The sequence below is a fragment of the Lissotriton helveticus genome, chromosome 11 (assembly GCF_964261635.1).
Source record: "Lissotriton helveticus chromosome 11, aLisHel1.1, whole genome shotgun sequence".
Classification (NCBI taxonomy): domain Eukaryota; kingdom Metazoa; phylum Chordata; class Amphibia; order Caudata; family Salamandridae; genus Lissotriton; species Lissotriton helveticus.
Window position 1 is genome coordinate 83,619,041 of NC_136072.1, and position 19,365 is coordinate 83,638,405.

Below are 19,365 nucleotides of genomic sequence, written 5' to 3' on the forward strand. Positions count from 1 at the left end.
TCTCTGCATAGCATACATCGAAGCACAGGTAAGATGCAATCTTGCCAGATTGGTCTGAATGAAAGAAACCAGGTCATATTCAGATCTCTTAGCCGGGCTAATCCAAGGAGTTTAGTGATGCGGTCCCGGTAGCGTATAGCTAGGATCGTTTCTTCCATCGTTGCTGGAGTCTTGTCTGCAGCTTGGCTTGCCATATCGGAGCAGAAGGATCAAAAATAAAATTCCTGCTACGAGTCCCAAAAGTAGAGGTAGGCCGCCAAATACAGAATTGACAAAATTCGGAAAAAAAACCAAGAACTGTTTCAAAGGGTGCTAACAGTCCCGAAAAAACTGTCTTAAATACATGTGCGATGCCACTGGTATCCGACATGTTTAAGATTTGACTTAATATTTCTACGAAATGCACAGGGCAATTTGTTGATAATAGGGAATGTATCTATGCCGCTGTCCTTGCAACTTGAAGATCATACGATTCTTTGGATGAGGTCAAAGGCACAGTTGTCTGTAAAAGAATAGACTTTATTCTGCTTAAAGTATCAATTCGAATAGAAGAGATATTCAAATAAGGCCACAACGCAGCCTCCATGTCTGGATTGCTGTGTGGATACAATACTTGCATACAGCAAATGACCCTGGAGCTAACGGTTACGAGATAGGGATTTCCTGGCACCATTCCACAACAGCTGTGGTCACTTATTAGAACGTAGCTGCCGTTAGAAAGTTGTCTGAAAAATGGCTCGATCTGTTTTGCAGGAGTGCCATGCAGGTGACATGAAAGGTTATTTGAAGACCCTTTGCAGGCTCCATGCAAGTTAATACCTTGACACAGAAGTGTACCACTTAGTGATTTCTTACAATTTTTCCCACTAAGGAATACCTCTTTTTTTCCTTCACTATAACATTTGTGTGTGTAAGGTAAATCCCAGGTTGATTTGATGTATCCTTTACCCAACCTTTCATACAGGCCTGCTGGTATAAACTCTTGGCAATATTTAAACTGGAAAGTTGTTATCGGAATTGTAATTTTTCCGTGTATTATCCATTCAATGACAGGTCTTTCTGACATTGCCAATGGTAATCTCTCATGTTTTTTAATGCTCAGAATCGTATAGTCTGCTCCTTTTTGTGCCAAACTGATTTGTTTATCAGTAAGGTTGAAGATAGAGAAAAATGACGTGTTGATTAAACGCCATGGCACGTAGCCTGAACGCAGATTTTGCAACGTCCAGCCAAGCTGTACAATAGAACGTAATTGGGACTGACCATGTTGTAATATTTAGCAAGTCCTGCTCTATTATATCAATACCAGATGATACAATGCTGTCCAGTGAATATATTCTGGAGGACAGAGTCATTAACCCATTGTCCACTACAGAAAGTGATTTTTCCAAATTAATACGATCAATTTCTCGTATTTATTCTGCAGTTTCAATTTGTGTTACTTTCCAAGCCTCGTTGTAAGCAGCGTATATACCGGCGTATATGAAACGTTTTTGACGCTGTTTGCGTGGTCCCAGTATGAAATCACGCAAGTCAGCACCGTCTTTAAGTAAAGTCAAGTGTTGCTTAATTTCAGCCAGTGTGGATTTCTGTAGCCACTCAAGGCATAGTTTCCCTACACTGTATGTTGTAACTATCCCTGGATGTTGTCTCTGGGAGTATCTTGGGTCTAGCCTGGTCATTTTGTACCCCTGTGTTTTGTTCAGGAATCTATCTTGACAGTTATTTGTGCCTGTGGGCCGGATCAACCATTTTTTCCAATCAGGATGTGTTCTGTTTTGGTGTAAAATATGGGATACGTCTATCTCAACATCTGTAGTGCTATTACTGTCAGGTGTTGGCTTTGGAATAGACGGTTTATTTAAGTCTTTTATCTTAGCTAGGCCAAGACAAGTAGTTTGTTGAATTGTGACATTCAGAAATATCATTTGTTCCGGGATCATGCAGGCCTTAAATAATGCTTCTAGGCCTTGTACCTGCCAATCTTTGGTACCCCAGATTGTTTTTGTTTCAATGTTGTTTTTCCAAAATTCGAAACCAAATGTAGACATTTTGTCATAAAATTTTTCAGAATAAATCAATTTAGTATTTGTCAACATTGTTTTCATTCCTGTCTTATTTAACATTTTGAAATAAAACGTTTCTGGATCACTGTTGTTAAACCCTGGGAAGTATTGGAATTTCTCATAAAATGTTTTCGAGCTGCCTTTCGGCGGAGTTGGACAATGTTCCTTTTGATTATAAGTAAAAACATTTCTAGGCTGAGCAGTTTTATGCAAATAGTGGTCACCAAAATGATTATAACAATATAACTCTTCATAATTTGATGAACCCTGCAAATAATCATGTTCTGTAAATTTTGCTGACATCACTAAATCTGACATCATAATATTATTGTTTTCAAAGTCCCAATCATCAGAGAAAGTACTTGGTGTCACAAAGTCACTTAAGGAAACCTTAAACTGGTGTAGATATTTCAAGAGTTCAATCGGGCCAAAAATGTCATAATCAGTTCTGTCCCATGCTACCCCACCGGGTATGGGATTGGCTGTGATGTTCACTGATGACAGTTCTCTTTTCTTGATGTGAGAGGATGTGTGAGGCTTTAGGACCAAGTTGATGTTCTGACTTGCTGTGTCCATTGTACTATATTTTCCATCAATGAATTTTACCAAACATAGAACCATGATGAGCCAAAGCAGGAGGAAAAGTACACCTAACACAATCCAGAATTCAATCCATGGTGAAATCAGATATGTTTCTTTTAGTTGGTGAAAAAGTTCAGTTACTTTGTCTTTGAAAGTTTTTGTTGCTGGCGTTTCTTCATGCTTGCTTGGATCTTCAGAAAAGTTATCGAAATTGATGAAGTAGCCAGATGCAGTTCTGTCAATTGTTGGAATTGCTTACGGATTTTCATTTGCTTTTGTATTTTTCTTTGTTTCATTAGCATAGTCTGAGGCTACATCGTTGTAGACAGGTGTTTCTTGATGAACTGTTGCAATTTGGGTTTCAAGAGGCACAAGTTCCATGGCTTCATTGCATAGTCCTTTTTTATTCACTGCAGGTTTATCAAATGTGATTAGTCTCTCAGTTTGAACCTCTTGGATTGTAGCACATTTTGGTATTCTGCTATTTCTTGGGAGTTCACTGGGCCTACTACTTATTATTGGCCACATGATTGTGGTTTTACCAGGTCGATGGATACAACTCGGTTCTCCTTTTTACCAGCAAGGGGCGGTAGTACAACTGATATTGTTCCGCTGACAGCTAAGACAGGTACTGCTTTTCTGTAAGAAGGCCCATATTCCTTCTTCACCGCGATCTTCTCTCTGACCAGATCCCCAATCTTTGGAATCCAGACAGGTCTTGCTGGGACAGGTGGTTTTTCTTCAGTGGCTGTTGGCTGTTGCTTTAACTTTATGTTACTCAGGTTCCTTCTTGTTTCATTTAAGTCCTGTAAAACAGCCAAACGGTATTTGATATCAAAGGATTTTTCTTCTACCACTGAAGTGTGACTATCTAGATCCTGAATGTGCATTCTAGTACCGAACAATAGTTCGTACGGAGTGAGACCTTTTAGAGAATTTCTTGGCAGATTGTTAAGACTACGTTGGACACTTGTTAAATGTTTGACCCACCCATCACCCGAACCTAATACCCTCGCCGTTATAGATTGCTTTATGTCCCGTTTTTTTCTTTCCACTACCGCATTTCCCTCGGGATGGAAGGGACAAGAGTACCGCAATGCAATGCCCATGCTGGCCATGGCCTCCTTGTAAGCCCGAGAGCTAAACGCAGGACCCTGGTCAGAATGTAGCATGCCAATTGCGTATGTGCAGATATAGACTCGCAAATCTTTTTATAACAGTTCTGGCGTCAGCCGAGCGCTGGTGTCTACAATTTAAGTGAATCTAGTCTTAATAATTATGGGGACGCATTTTTCCGGCTGGATTTCTGCGTATTGATAGCCTGATGCTTTCTAATAAAGGTGTCCTGGCAATAGTCTGGTCCGGTTCACAACTGCGATCTCTGTTGCAGTCTGGACAATCCTTTGCAAATTTGTAAATTTGCAGGCTCATTCCCGGCCACCAGTATTCTGATTGTAATTCTTTTAGAGATTTCACGATCTCTTGGTGCCTCTGACCCAATCCCATGTGTGCGTCTGCAATCAAGAAGACTCTCCTGTTTGTGTTTCGAATTACTCTATCCCCCACTCCAGGGATTTTAGCAAAAGGAACGGAGTTTGCATCAATTATGTATGTATTACTGAGTGGATAGTTCAGAGGTAATGCTGCATAATCGCCTTTTAAAGACGCTCTTACCGCCAGCATGGTTTCTCCGTCTATGTGTTTTTTAGAACGCTTTTTTGTGGCTACGGAAGCCGGTTGAACCGCTTCCTCTGTGGCTCTGTTAGCCAATGAATTCCCTGCAACGTGAACGCCATCACGTTGATGACTCAGTGTATGTATCACGTGAGTCTTTCGTAGTTCTTTCTGCAAAAGAACTACTTGTTCCCAAAGCTTTTTATGCTTTATTGTGGCACCTGTGTCATCTTTGTAACCGTTTTGAACCCAGTTCTGCAAGTCATTATTGTAAGACTTGACGCAGAAATGCGAATCGCACACTATTAGTGTCGGGAATTCACGATCGGCATTTTCAAGCGCCATCTTTAAAGATCTTATTTCAGCTCGCTGAGCTGAACAGTTTCTGAGTGATTCAGTTTTGGTGATTTTTGGTCTGAATTTACCAAAGCGCCAGCGACCTTTAACAATCGCGCACGCTGCGTTGTAGGATTTTTTATCTACATCGCAATGTTGTGCAAATCTGTCCATGTAGATTACACAAGAGTATTGTTGGAGAGGCAGAATTTCGATTGGCAGAGGATATTCTTCTTCATATTCTAGATCTTCTAGTTTTTTCATTTTCGGGTCAAAATAGTACTTCACGTCTTCTGCAGCAAGAAAATTTTCCCATTGTATCCATTTTGGATCTAATGCCACCGCATTTAGATTGCGTGGGCTTGTTAATGCCTCAAGGGCTGATTCTGCTGTTAGAACAGTTATTTTCTTGCCTTGGGCTAGTTTTTTTTTTTTTGCTACTGCAGTTTGAACCGCTATTAGAATTTTTTCAGTTGAACTGAATTTCATTTCAGCTTGTGTGTACAAATGAGATTTGTAAGCTATTGGTACCGTTTCTCCCTCATTAGAGGTCAGGTACGTGAATCCGCATCTTCCTGGGATCACTCGGATTACAAGGTTGCGTATGGTTTCGCGAGTTTGCAATTTTGTTTTAGCTAACATGTCTGTTTGCAATGATCTTAACATTTCTGTTTGTTTCTGAGTCCAATTGATTGGTTTGAAATCAGGTTTTATTAATTCATAGAGAGGTTTAACCCTCTCTGCATAATTAAGAATGTATGTTCTTCCGAAATTCAGGAAACCTAGTATTGATTGTAAATTCTTCTGCGTTTTTGGAGCTTGGAGTACAGCACACTTCTCTAAGAAGTTGTCTGCTAGGCTTTTGACTTCACTTGATAATTCATATCCTAAAAACAGGACAGTTAGATGGGCAATTCGTGACTTTTTAAAGTTGAATTTGTAACCCTCTGCTGCGAACCCAAGTATTATGGTGTTCACCCTTTTTAAGTGAGTCTCCAGGTCATCATCTGTGAGATAGATGTCATCGACATAAGATAATGCTTCATCATCATATATTTGTAGTAACTCTGTTACCCTTGCTGAGAATAATCCTGGGCTATTCTTGAATCCCTGTGGGAGTCGACAGAAGCGTTTTTTGCGACCCCATTATTGAGAAAGCGGTCAAATACCTGCTTTTAGGTGCTATGTTTTGACAAAAGAATCCATTAGAGATGTCTAATGTCGTTTTATATTTTTTGCGCACGATGTTATTCATTAGTGCTGCACTGTGTGAGTTTTGTACTGCAAATGTTTTGCAACAGGAGTTTAGGTGTCTGTAGTTCAAAACTAGACAATATGAATCGTCTGGCTTGGAGACAGGAAACAAAGGATTGTTCATTTGTGAGGTGCATGTTTCAATCACCCCCTGATATTCAAGTTGATCTAAGATCTCCCTGACTTGCTTTTTACCTTCTTGTTTAACTGGGTACTGCCTTTGTGCAGTGGGCTGATTTTTTAACTGGTTTTTATGGTGAGGAGAATCCTCATCCCATCCTACATGATTTGTATATAATGCAGGAGCTTGGGCTACTGACGATTTTCTTGCAAGTGTGTATTTTTTATGAATTGGAATATGATTAGAGAAGGCAGGCACAATCCTTTCTTCGCGATGAGGGCACTCCCTGACAAACTCTGGTAGCCAGTCTTTCTCACCTAACAGAATGTCATAGCCTTTTGAAAGGTTATCCCAAAAGAGACCCCTTACTTTCCTAGTCTTGCCCCCCTCTATACGCAATGTTATTTCGTATAATTTATGGGGTTTGCTCACCCTGGTGTCTGCAGTTTCTACTTGAATGTATTCATTCGTCTCCACTGTCTCCAGAAGATTCATCAGGATCTTTCGAGCTATTGTCACTTCTTTTGCGCTGTCTAGCATTGTCTGGGCCCACTCTCTGTTTTTCAGTTGTGTCCTCAGTATCCTCGGCATGTCTAATTTTAATACTCGCTACCTTCTTCCTTGGAAATTGTAATTTTTTACTTTGATGAGCAGGTTCCTTGTCTTTGGACTTGACATGCTCTTCCTTGTGTTCTGACCGTCCTCTTCTTTCCGATTTCTGTGAGGAAGTCTGAAAAGATCGAGAGGGACGTGTATCAACATCTTGATATCTATCAGGTTTTTTCAAATTATCCCTATTTCTAAGGTTGTATCTTTTCTCAGAGGGCTCCCTCTGGGGAGTCTTGTTTCCTCGGTCCGGAGATCTTTCTCTCCATTGAGAAGACCTTCCTCTGGACTGGAAGCGTTTTTCCTTGGGAGTGGATTGTTTATTACCATCCCAACTCCTTTTTGGAGTATTCAGATTATTTTTAATAAATGTTTTTTCAGGATTTTCAGTTAGTTGGGGTTTTACTGGTGTCCCACCCAAACTATCTCTACCTAGTTCTTCATAGGATTTTTCTATGATTCTGGCAAGTTCAAATGGTTGGTCTGCTATATCTGTTTCTTTCAATTTTTGGCAGATCGTCACAGATGCTGCTTCTCCTTTTATGTTGGCTAATAATATAGCCGAGACCTGCTTGAAGTCTTTCAGTAATTTCATACCCAGAGTTAAAGGAGGTTCTGGACCGTATTCATTTTGAATCTGTCTTAGCCATAGACGGAACACCATGTGTTTTTGTGTAGATAGAAGCAAAGACCGTGCCCCAAGTGTCACAGTCCTCCACATGTGGTGCAATCCCCATTGGAAGACAGATAGTCAGAATTCTGTGTTTCTCAGTAGGAGTAGTATTTGGAAATACTGCCTTTATTTGAGTGATTTTTTGTGCTAACCAGAATGGAATTTGTTCCCGTTTTGCGGGTATTTTACCAAGACATGATTGTATGTTCTGTGGTGTAATTTTGTTTGTGTTCCCCTGATGAGGCGTCAGCTGTGGAATGTTAATCGCTGGTTGGACTGTTGAAGTCCGCATTACATATTGGACCAATTGTCTATGTATTTTAATTAGTAGTTTTAGCTGAGCTAAAAGTTCCCGGTCTGACATTGTTTCAATGTCTGGATGTGGTGTGTAGCTGGCTAGAACCGGCCACGTTGCTCCTGGTCTACCTAGTGGACCGAGCCTGGTGATGTGTTTGTGATGTTTTAGGCCGCCTTTAAACCAGAGCAGGTGCTCTTGGTAATTTAGTGGGATTTCAACATCCTCGAAAGGAGTGTATTCATCCGGAGGTTCCTTTATTTTGTAATAGTGGAATTCTTTTGTTACAGCGTTTGCTGCTGGAAAGTGTATCCATGAATAGAATACCTCTGTCTGACGATATTCGTGGGCCTCTACCACGAATATGACTGTACCACCTCGTGATGTCAGTCCATTTTCTATAAGTTTAATAGTTATAGTTCTTCTTATATTTGCCGGGATGATAATTGCATCCGGGTCATTGTCTTGGAGACTTGTGTCATCCGCTAGGAGTTGAGCTGCTATTCTAGCTGCCTCCCTTTCGTCTTCACTTTCCACCATTTTACTGACAGAAAGTTTTGTTGCATATCAAGTTTCATGGAAACAAAGATTAGGTGAATAATATTTTGGAACACTGTAACCTTCAACGTTGACTAAACCAAAAACTAATACATAGGAATCTCTTCCTACTAAGTTCCGGGGGATATTAACCTTTTACCCACTTCAGTCGTCTTTTGGAGTTTTTACGGGAAAAGGGTTCTGTGTGAAAAAGCACGACTGAGTTACTCTAGTGTTAGATTATCGCCTTACCAAACGTTGGGCGCCATGTAGTGTAGTTCCTATATTCCCAATAGGCTCTGCACATTGGAATAATATAAACAGCAGTGTAGACGTAGGATTGAGGTCGACTAGGTCTCTACTGATTATATTAGACTTAATTAGTTTTGCCAGCTAGCTCAGAGGTCACTAGAAACGTTCTCGAATGTTCAGGAAAGAGTTAACTCTCCGGATTTAGACAAGAAGGGATTAGCTTCTGACAGCCGCATAAACATGACAACTTTGCTCCCTCAGAATAAAAGAGTGTATCTCTAGAGTCGTGTGAAAACAATAGACCGCTATTTCACTCAGTCAATCGTGCATACTTAGTTTCACCAGAGTGCAGAGAAATAGAGAGACGGGCGTTTTCAATAAAAGGTGTTATTTATTGAGCAGTCTTCTTTCTCATGCAAGAGAAATGAGTTGCCACAATTACAATACTTATCATGAAGTAAAGTGCGTACAGTAAAAGTAGTATTATGAAATAATACTGTAAAAGCATTGATATGGTTTCTTAGCCATATGATACTTTAAAATAGATAAAATATATACATACATAAAAACATTGACTAACGTACTCAACTGGTGCTTCTAAATACGCCTACCTCGGTGTACCTGACCTAAGCCTAATACGTGAGAAGGAGTAAGTAAGTTGCAGTTTAAGTTAAGTTGGTTTTTGCCAAGAATCTGGATCAAGAATTCTCTTAAGGGTTTAGTCAGCTCCGTACCTGGGTAATAGAATGTAGGAGGTCTTGTATCGCTCTCTCAGGACTCGATATCCCAGCAACCCGCAAGGGTATCTGGAAACACCGGAGCTGGATTTTCTCAGCAGGAGAAAAGACAGCGTCTTTCTCAGTGCGTCAAAAGAGAGGGGCGGCTTCCGTGGGCTCTCGCATCAGCTGGGCTCTCGGGCAAGTAGATAGCCGCTCTGCTCCAAACCACCGTGTGTTTGCTTAAGGCAACGTTGGTATATTGTTACCTGAAAGGTGCCGGGTTTGACGTAAGGTTGGACATAAGACGTCACTAAGAACTAACAGTTCTTTCTGGACTCCAGGAGTTCTTGTTCAAATCAAAACAAAAGCAGTGGGGATTTGCCGGGCTGCTGGAGGCTTGGTTTGTTTAAAGAACGCGATGTACTTTCTAGGAGTCTAGGGGAGTAGCCTTGCCGTATTTGGACTGCATGGGCTATTACTAAATATGGATATGATTCTTATGCCTTTATAAGGATATTGTTTGTTATAACCACATAAGGGCATAAATCGGGAATATCGAATTAGGGTCCTAGATTGAAACACAACACTGCCATTAGCCACTAACCAGAAAATGACTACCATATTCCACCACTCGTGTGACTCCTATCTTATCTATATGAAGAAGCCTTGCCAGATACAAAAGGCATGATATTGGACAACTTGAAAACGTATGCCTTTGGAACTTGAATAAAATAAAATATAATATTTGATTGGCCCACTTCACTATTTCAATATACAAATATATGTTTCTTTGACAATTAAATAAATAAATAATAGAACCAAAAGGGGTGACGTATAGTGTATGGAAATATGGATGCAGATTTGGAAATCTCTCTCTTGTTGAGACAGAAGATATCAGAAATTGTGATCTGGTGTTGTATAGTATTTTAGGACCCTACTGTAATTTTCCCGATTCATGCCCTTATATAGGTATACATCACCATATTCTTATATAGGCATAGAAATCATAACCATATTTAGACATAGCTCATACAGTCCAAATACGGCAGGGCTACTTCCACTAGTTCCGAAAATCCACAACGATTTCTTGGAAAACTCGGCTTCAGCAGCTAGGGACTTCCCCTTGCTCGAATACTGACTTGTCCAAGAACCCATGGAGTTTTCAAAGAACTGAGACTCTTTGATGACGTTATTATGTCCACCTTTACGTCGAACTTGGCACCTTCAAGATATAAATATGCCTACACTTGCCATAGCAAACACACAGTGGTTTGGAGCAGTTCGACTATCTACTTGCCCGACGCATCCTGCTATAGCAAGTGCCAAAGAAAGCCGACCCTCCAGCAGACGCACTGAGAGAGACGCTGTCTTTTCTCCTGCCAAGAAATCCAGCTCCAGTGTTTCCAAGCTACCCTTGCGGGTTGTTGGGAAATCGGGTCCTGAGATTGACCTTCTTCATTCTAAACCAAGGTACGGAGCTGATTAGACCCTAAGAGAAATCTTGGATAGATTCTTGGAAAAGGATACTAAATGTATGCTACACCTCACTTACTTCTTCCCTCGTACTAAGCTTAGGTTAGGTACATCGGGGTAGGCGTATTTTAGAAGCACCAGTTGAGTACTTTTAGCCTTTGTTATTTATGTATGTATTTATCTATGGTCTACGAACCATACAATGCTTTTACAGTATTATTTTATTCTACTCTTCTTACTGTACGCATTATACTTTGCAACCAGTATCACAATTGTAGCAGTTCATTTCTTCTGCTTGAGAAAGAAGACTGTTCAATAAATAAGTTGTCATGTTTATGCGGTTGTCAGAAACTAAATCCCTTCTTGTGAACTCGAGAAAGTTTCTAGTGACCTCTGAGCTAGCTGGCACTCACAATTAAGTCTAATATATTTCGATAGAGACCTAGTAGACATAAGTCCTACATCACATCTATAGGATATATTATTCCAAAGCGCAGAGCCTATTGGGAATATAGGAACTACACTACACTGGTTTTACATTTATAGTTTCTTATTGGTAGTGAAGGTAGTTTTTTAAGTTTTGAGGAACAAGGTTTTTTGTGATCTCATTTCCAATTTAGGAAATGTAACTGTTTTTGTAAGTATGGCCTGCATAGTATGTACCAAACATTAAAGTATCTCAGATTGTTCCAGCTGCCTTTACATCGCGGTCCGACTGCCATGTAAAGGCAGATGGAAAGGGACTTTGGGGGCCCCTGGCTGGGAAACTCATCCCTTGTGGGCTTCTGCTATGGGACCAGGGGGTCACAAGTGATGCCCATCAAACATGAATGCACTGTGTGCCAGGCACCACATGGGAGTTTGAAAACATCCCTTTTCTAGGCCGCAGTACAAGTCACAATAGAAAAGCATGTTTACGACCACCTGCACGGTGGTCGTATTGTAATTGGGCTTTTGGGACCGCCGACTCCCTGTTGGACGGTCCCGTGACTGAAATGATGGTGGTTGGACGCTCGTCCGTTCACCATCATGAGGCCCATAGTTCTGAACCACTCTGGAGCACAATCAATTGCATGGTTTGATAATTCAAGGTCAGGAGGAAAAAGTATTTTTGCCCTGATCTGAGGCCATCAGAAGAGCTGTGGCATTTGAGTGGCTGATATGACATTAAACCATGACAGATGTCCTTGTTTGGTCTGAATCAAAATGCAGTACGGCTGGACATATTTTAGCTGTGAATGGTAGAGGAGGGAATTTCATAAGTATTCTATTTCTATTAAGGCAAATGCTTACACCAAAGGTACTGCTGGAGAAAATATGTGAAAATGTTCCAGTTACTGAGGACAGAGCACATATAGGTTGTACTGAGACAAAAGGTGGGCCCATTTGTTCGATCATTGTCTCCTCTTGAGTAAAAGGGAATTAAGTAAACTGGGTGTCTTCCAAACCTTCAACAATGTTTCTTGTACAGAGGGACGACAATGGAGTAAACTGAATCTGCTTCATTCTTCTGTATTTCATTTTTCGTTAATTTCTTTTGTAAGCACAATACACGCAGTAACACGGAGGTAAAGACAAAAAGCAAATATTTCAAATGTTTGAACAGTCCTCAAGATACCATGTGAGCATGCAAGTCATTGATTTCGCTAGGCCTCTAGTTTTCATAATTGTCTAGGATTGGTAAGGTTCCCTGGATACCCGCTGACCGTGGGCTCAAAAACCTCAACTGTTTTACATTATTTATGTTATAGGATGAATACATGATGTCTGTAGCCAAAGTCTTTTCATTCAGTATTTCAAGTTCAAGAACTTATCTGAATTACATGTGCTAAAACAGTTTATAAAAGATGTTATTTATCTTCACAAGAAGTTTCAATGGCCACATTTTCAGAGGGGTACACTGTATAAGATAGGTACTGCTTCTCATCTGGGACAAAACATTTAGGGATCTTTCTCCACACTTTTGGATTGGCATACTATTTTTTAATAGGCACATACAAGATTTGTATCTATGCAGAATTTTTCTTATGTGTCCTAAGCAAGAGCTTGGAGAATATTTCATTGTTTCCCCTTCACATCTGTTTGCACAAATTACTGCATTTTAGCCAATGTATTTTGAAAATCGTGATGTTTTCCCTACAAGACTAAATTGTGTTGCAAAATATTCCGAATGTATATGTATTTATGCATATGATATTTCTATAGCAGAAACATAACAAAAGGGCAACAGACCACTGTACATGGTCAAAGGTAAACCTAATGTCAATGAGTAATAAGAGAGGAAGCTGAGTTGTGGACAGTTACTGCATTGTGATGGAGTTCTTTTAAGAAGTGTGTCTTCAACTTTCTCCTAAATTGGAGCAATTCCTGTGGCATAGCTAGACCTACACAAAAAGAACAATTGATGGACAGAATGCAGAACAATGTTCTACATTCACCCCAGTACAGAAATCTGGACCTAATCCATCATTTTTCTGCTCACCATGCCATTCCAGTTTGGACCCAGCCATATGCAAATCAGTCTTGATCCTGCGCCTAATTGGAACAGTCCAGCCTGAACTACCAGGCCAGGTCCTCCCTGGACTGGAAACAAGCATCCTAGGACCGGTTTCGGGCTTTCAGCCCTCATCAGCCAGGATAGTTTCACTCCAGTGGCATGGAGAGCAAGGGACCCACGTCTGGGCATACCCGTCCCACTCGAGTGACAAATGCAAAAAGAACAATTGATGGACAGAAGGCAGAACAATATCCTACATTCACCCCAGTACAGAGATCTGGGCCTAAATCCATCGTTTTTTTGCTCCACATGCCATTCCAGTTTGGACCCAGCCATATGCAAATCAGTCTCGATCCTGCGCCCAATGGGAACAGTCCAGACCGAACTGCCAGGCCAGGTCCTGCCTGGACTGGAAACAAGCCTCCTAGGCCCAACAGACGACTTGTTTGCAGGGGGATGATGGTAGTCAGCAGACACAACTTCCTCCCCTCTGCTGCCCCCAAAAAGAGTGTCACCCGGGATGAGCTGCCCCCCCCCCCAGCTACTCCACTGAGCAATTCTCCCATGTGTTGTTATAGGCCTAAACCTACATTACTCATATCTCTTATCAACGGAGTGCTGAGAGTGTGTAGAACTACACACAGGCAATTCAAGCGTTTAGGTGTAAATGTGAGAGTGGCAAGTGGAAGTGCTAGAAAATGGAAAGAAGGAAATGAAAAGGTAAAATTAAGGAAATGCACAGCAGTTCACAAAAGTTGCACCCGCATCTACTCCAGTATTAATAGATGCTTACAATCTACCCCAGCCATATCTTTGAGTAAGTCACACACTACACATGGCCGTTCAAAGGTACGGAAAGGGAATGTAATCGAAATCCATTAAAGAAAGAAATAACATTAGCAGTACAAAGATCTGCACTTAAAAAAGAAATACAAGATCACAAAATGTCAAATAAGTTTACACACTGTAGACTCCCTAACCAATCGCATTGAACTAGGCATTTAAGACATCTGTTCAAATTTGATTGTGAGAATGTAAACATAACCTGCAAACACTTAGACAGTTAAGATATGTACAGTGTTAATGAACAGTAAAAACGTAAATCTCAAATGTAACACTAATCTACACATACTCAAGGCACGGTATATACAAATGCACATCCGGAAATCACACACACACACTCACACACACAATGACATGCAACACAACTGTAGCTGATGTCTGGCTCTATGACATCTTGAAGCACAAAGGGAAGAGGGCAGAGCCCAGAATGTGGGCTGTATTTATATGCTTCCACTTGTGTTGATCATCAGATGTGTTCTACTTTCCTCTGCTGGTACCTGTTTCCTTCTTCTTTTCAATTCATGGTTCTACAAAGAATAGTTGGAAATCTCAGCTTATGCAATGTAGAATTAAATTTAGGGAATGTAGGCCTAAAACACTCCCTTAAAGTTACCAGTAGTAAACTGGGTGACATATTTTGAGTTGTAGTTGTCCACAGCCGATCTTGTAGGGGGTGGGGGACAGATGGGCCTACTACTAGGTATATATCTCCACCTGGAATTATTGAATATCTCTATGGAGACTTACATCTAGGTATTGGCATGATTCTACATGTGAAGAGATATCTGCTTGTATATTTACATTTGTGCATTTGTCCATAGGTATGGAAACAATCCACCGAGCAGGATAAAAGATAAAAGCTGAAGTTATGCATCAGAATCAATAATGTAACTTGAGCTACAGGCCTGGTTTGTCTCTGGGAAATCTAAAGCTATCCAGGAAGTATAGCTCTAGCATGACATGTTCTCTGTGGCATCCATAAGGAGTAATAGAGAAGGTGAAAAAGGAAAACAGATATCAGCACTTTTATCTCAAAAAGATGAAGTAAATTTATTATATCATAATCTACCAACTAGTAATGCTCGCCATTAGTCTTACATAAAGATTACACAACAGATTAAAGACAGAAAGAACAAGCCTCATGAAACTATCTCTCAAAACATCTTTAGAGATCAGAATGTGTGTGCTCGGGTAAATAAAGTAATGCGAGGTACAGGCAAACCACATCTCACCTACAAAATCATACGTTTGCTCACTTATAATGGAATTTCGTGATCATTTCATCAGAAAAAAATTCACAGTCCTAATTGCAAGGTAGAAGAATTAAACATGTATGACTTTCACCAAATACTGCAGTCACAATTACCATTTCGTCCATCCCTTATTTGTTTGCTGTATGCACTCAACTTTATATAGCTCACCCTTACAAGGACAAACAAAACAGATTAATCACACCTGGGGTTCAAAAATTGGAAATCCTCAAAAAAGTAAGAACATTTCATTTAGACATATTTCTTTTTTCCATTTCCGTTTATTTCTTAATAAAAGCACAAATCAATTCAATTATATATTACTACATTTTTGCTTACTAACAGACATTATTCTTCCGATTACAATTAAATGAAGATAAACATAGATATTTCACCAACTTTTTTCATCACGTGATAACATTCACTTTCTATTTAATAATATCTGCATTACTTAATTTCTTTAATAGCAAATTAAGCTATATAATGTCAAAGTGTTTTTTCTTAATAGAATAATTTGAATCATATGTTACAAGAAGTCCAGTTTTTCCCTCCTCTCCGGGGTCTTTAAGACTCTCAGATTCTATTAACTCGTCCCAAGGCTTCACCATCTTCCTAACAGCATGCATGGTTAATGGTTCCAGCTATCTACTTCATATGTCTCTTGATGTATTGCAACACTAATGTGCCTGACCTATAGCACTATAAAGTACCATCGTTAAGTTTGTAGTACTTGACAAAAATGACAATTTAAATGAATAAAATAAAATAAAGTGTCCCAGGAGCACATGAAGCTAGTGAAACCCTCCCCTCCATTCCTGAAGCTCTTGAGTGATCTGTACATTTGTGCATTGAAACAATAATGAGTCTGTTTACATAACTGTTTGCAAAATACAAATAATTAGATTTCTTGTCACAGTAATGCAAAAATAAATAGCACACCCGTTCATTACGTACCAAAATGTTATAATACGTGGAATCTTGTAATGATTGTATAAAAATCTCATCTAACAATCTAGTTTTGACATTACTACCCCTCTGCAATAACATGACATAGTCCCTCTACTGTAATAAGTTGTTAAAGTTGAGTTGCAGTGTCTACTGCCAATAGGCACTGTGAAAAGCAGGTCAAGGAGCAGAATTCCAAATACAATGTATTGATTACAAAGGTAGTAAATAAGGATCTCAGCTGCAGGTGAATGATTTACTGAGCAATGCTACTGAAATTTAAATTTCAAAATAAAAGCATAAAATGTTGAAATAGCAATAGCTTTAGAAAAAGGGCACATTTATAATGATAGACTGATTCGAATTTAGCTTTCCAAATGCTTGGACATTTTAACTTGTCAAAAATAATCATTCAAATACTCTTATGAAGAAGACCCAATAGCACAAAAGTTAAGTTAGCTGAAATATTATCCAACAATTAGGAGCAGAAAGATATCCAAGACTTTACTGAACCCCAACAGTTGTATTTTACTGCCAGACTGGGGGCAAGTGGGCAATTTTCCTTGATTGCATTAGGGTCATTGACAGCAGACCAATTTCTTCCAAGGATTGACAACCTTCCAGAAGGCTTGCTTGAGCTTGGTGTTTCCCAGAACCAGGATGATGGGTTGTGCAGAGGTACAGAAATCAATGATGACCCCAAAAATGAACTGGCAATTACTTGATTTGAAATGTAGCACAGCATACTGTGCAAGGACCAGTAAACTGCATGTCAGTAAGAGTGACCCCATCATCCTGGCTGCTGCAAAATGAGCCTCCAGTCTTGGCTGACTGAACCCGGATGCGTTCTCTTTCATTCGCCGGGTGTGTCTGCAGAGGGACACAAATATGAGTGCGGTGGAAGCAATGTCAAGCAGAACAGGCAAGATGAAGCCAAGAACACCAAAATATTTTGGGTATAATTCTTTTGCTTTCTTATCTTCACTTGCGGAAGAAGAGTTAGCTGTGAGATTAGTTGTTGAATTCTGTGGATGTTCTCCTCCTGAACTCAAGCACAAGGACATACTGAGGATGAAGGATCCAACCACAGTTCCAAGGAGCAGCCAGGGAACCACCTTAGAGATCCTCGGCTTTAAAAAGAAGAAAATGCGATTGCTGAAGTCTACGATTTTCACACAGTAGAAGACACAGAGACAGGCGATGAGCCAGGAATTGCAGCTACCAGACCATGCTGTCAGTTGTGACAGGACTTGTGATACTTGAGCACTGCGATAAACAGGTGACAATATCATAGTAGCATACCTGAATCCTAATGCTGTACTTTGATACCATGTGCCGGAGATCCCCAGAGCCACTAAGATGAGATAGCAGGTGTTCAGTTTTTTTCCTTTGGCCCTGACCCTGAGAATGAAACCCATGATGAATGAACTGAAGAAAATTCCAATCCCATATGTTACTGACATGATAATGAAATATTCTTTCTTAAGTTTATCTTCAATCATCTTTTTTTGAACTTGTTGCAGATAAAGTCACAAACAGCTGTTCTGTTCTTAGGAGAGGTAGTGAGTGAGTGCCACAGGCAGGGGTTCTTTCCATTAATTCCAGACTTCCACCAGCTGTTCAGGTTCAAGTTACCAACAGGAGCATCCTCACAACATGTCTAAATATCACTTTGAATTGATGCAAATCAGGTTGGTTGCATTTGCTACTCCAGCAATTACAAGCCCAAAACATTTAATTTACCATCTAGTCCTATGAATGTCATTCACCAAATGCATGCAGTAGGTTTAAATGTCCCCATGATTACAAACACATTAAGCACATTACAGTACGGATCTATGACAAAATATAGAAAACAAAATATCGAAATACAAAAATATCGGAACAATAATATCGATGTAAACAATATCGATATCCTATCTACAACAAGGTAAGTACTAAAATATCGAGGAAAAAATATAGATGTCAAAAATATCGTTTAAAAAAAATATCGTTTTATGTAAAATTAATTTAAAAATACTTAAAAATATAATAAACATAGTTACAATTATTTTATATTATTTAAAATTAATAAGTAATATACATAATTTAATAAAAAAACGTAATTAAACATGTACATATAATATATACTTACTTGATCATTAGTTTTAATATTTATTGTAATAACTTATAAATAATAAAAAATATTATAAATTACAAATTCATCTACACACAAAATAATAACATAAATAAAATTAAAATAATTATGTCAAACAAATTTAAAAAAATGTATTTACTTTTAAAAATGTTAACATTAATTATATAATGCATTAACTAAAACAATACAAAAAATATTAAATAACAGAGGGAATAAAATACTATTCCAGCTCCAAAAAAACAACAGTAAGGAAAATGTTGGATAGAGTAAGGGTAAAAATTACTATTCCTACTCCAAAGAGTGCAACAGTAGGGAAAGTGTTGGATAGCATAGGGGTAACAATTACTATTCCCACTCCAGAGAGTGCAACAGTAGGGAAAGTGTTGGATAGCGTAGGGGTGAAAATTACTATTCCCACTCCAGAGAGTGCAACAGTAGGGAAAGTGTTGGATAGCGTAGGGGTAACAATTACTATTCCCACTCCAGAGAGTGCAACAGTAGGGAAAGTGTTGGATAGCGTAGGGGTAACAATTACTATTCCATGCAACAGTAGGGAAAGTGTTGGATAAATTAGGGGTAACAATTACTATTCCCACTCCAGAGAGTGCAACAGTAGGGAAAGTGTTGGATAGCGTAGGGGTAAAAATTACTATTCCCACTCCAGAGAGTGCAACAATAGGGAAAGTGTTGGATAGCGTAGGGGTAAAAAGTACTATTCCCACTCCAGAGAGTGCAACAGTAGGGAAAGTGTTGGATAGCGTAGGGGTAAAAATTACTATTCCCACTCCAAATAGTGCAAAAGTAGGGAAAGTGTTGGATAGCGTAGAAGTTAAAAACAGCATACTTATAAAAAATAATTCATATTTTAAATTATTTAAAAAAATTATTTATTGAATTAATCTAAACTATTTACAAAAAACAATAAATAATTATTTAAAAAATAATTACCAATTAATAATTAATATCCCAAAAAATTAATTATCAATACCCAGCTATAGGGGTGTGTGGCTGAGCACGCAATGGTGGCGGACGTGCCTGGGTAGAGCTCCATGAGAGGCTCCACTACCACAGGCTACTTATCCGTTAATATTGCCCGTTTTCTCCT

General features: G+C 39.3%; 1 protein-coding gene across 1 annotated transcript; it reads right to left on the reverse strand.

Moving 5' to 3' along the window:
• Positions 1-16,701: 16,701 nt before the first annotated feature.
• Positions 16,702-17,625, reverse strand: LOC144790728 (taste receptor type 2 member 2-like). The gene has a single exon (XM_078665443.1). It carries the CDS (start codon positions 17,623-17,625, stop codon positions 16,702-16,704), a length of 924 nt encoding a protein of 307 aa, XP_078521569.1.
• Between the last annotated feature and the right edge of the window lie 1,740 nt (positions 17,626-19,365).

What these genes read in the sequence shown, in the direction of transcription:
- LOC144790728 (XM_078665443.1), bottom strand. Translation starts at nt 17,625, where the DNA reads ATGATTGAAGATAAACTTAAGAAAGAATATTTCATTATCATGTCAGTA.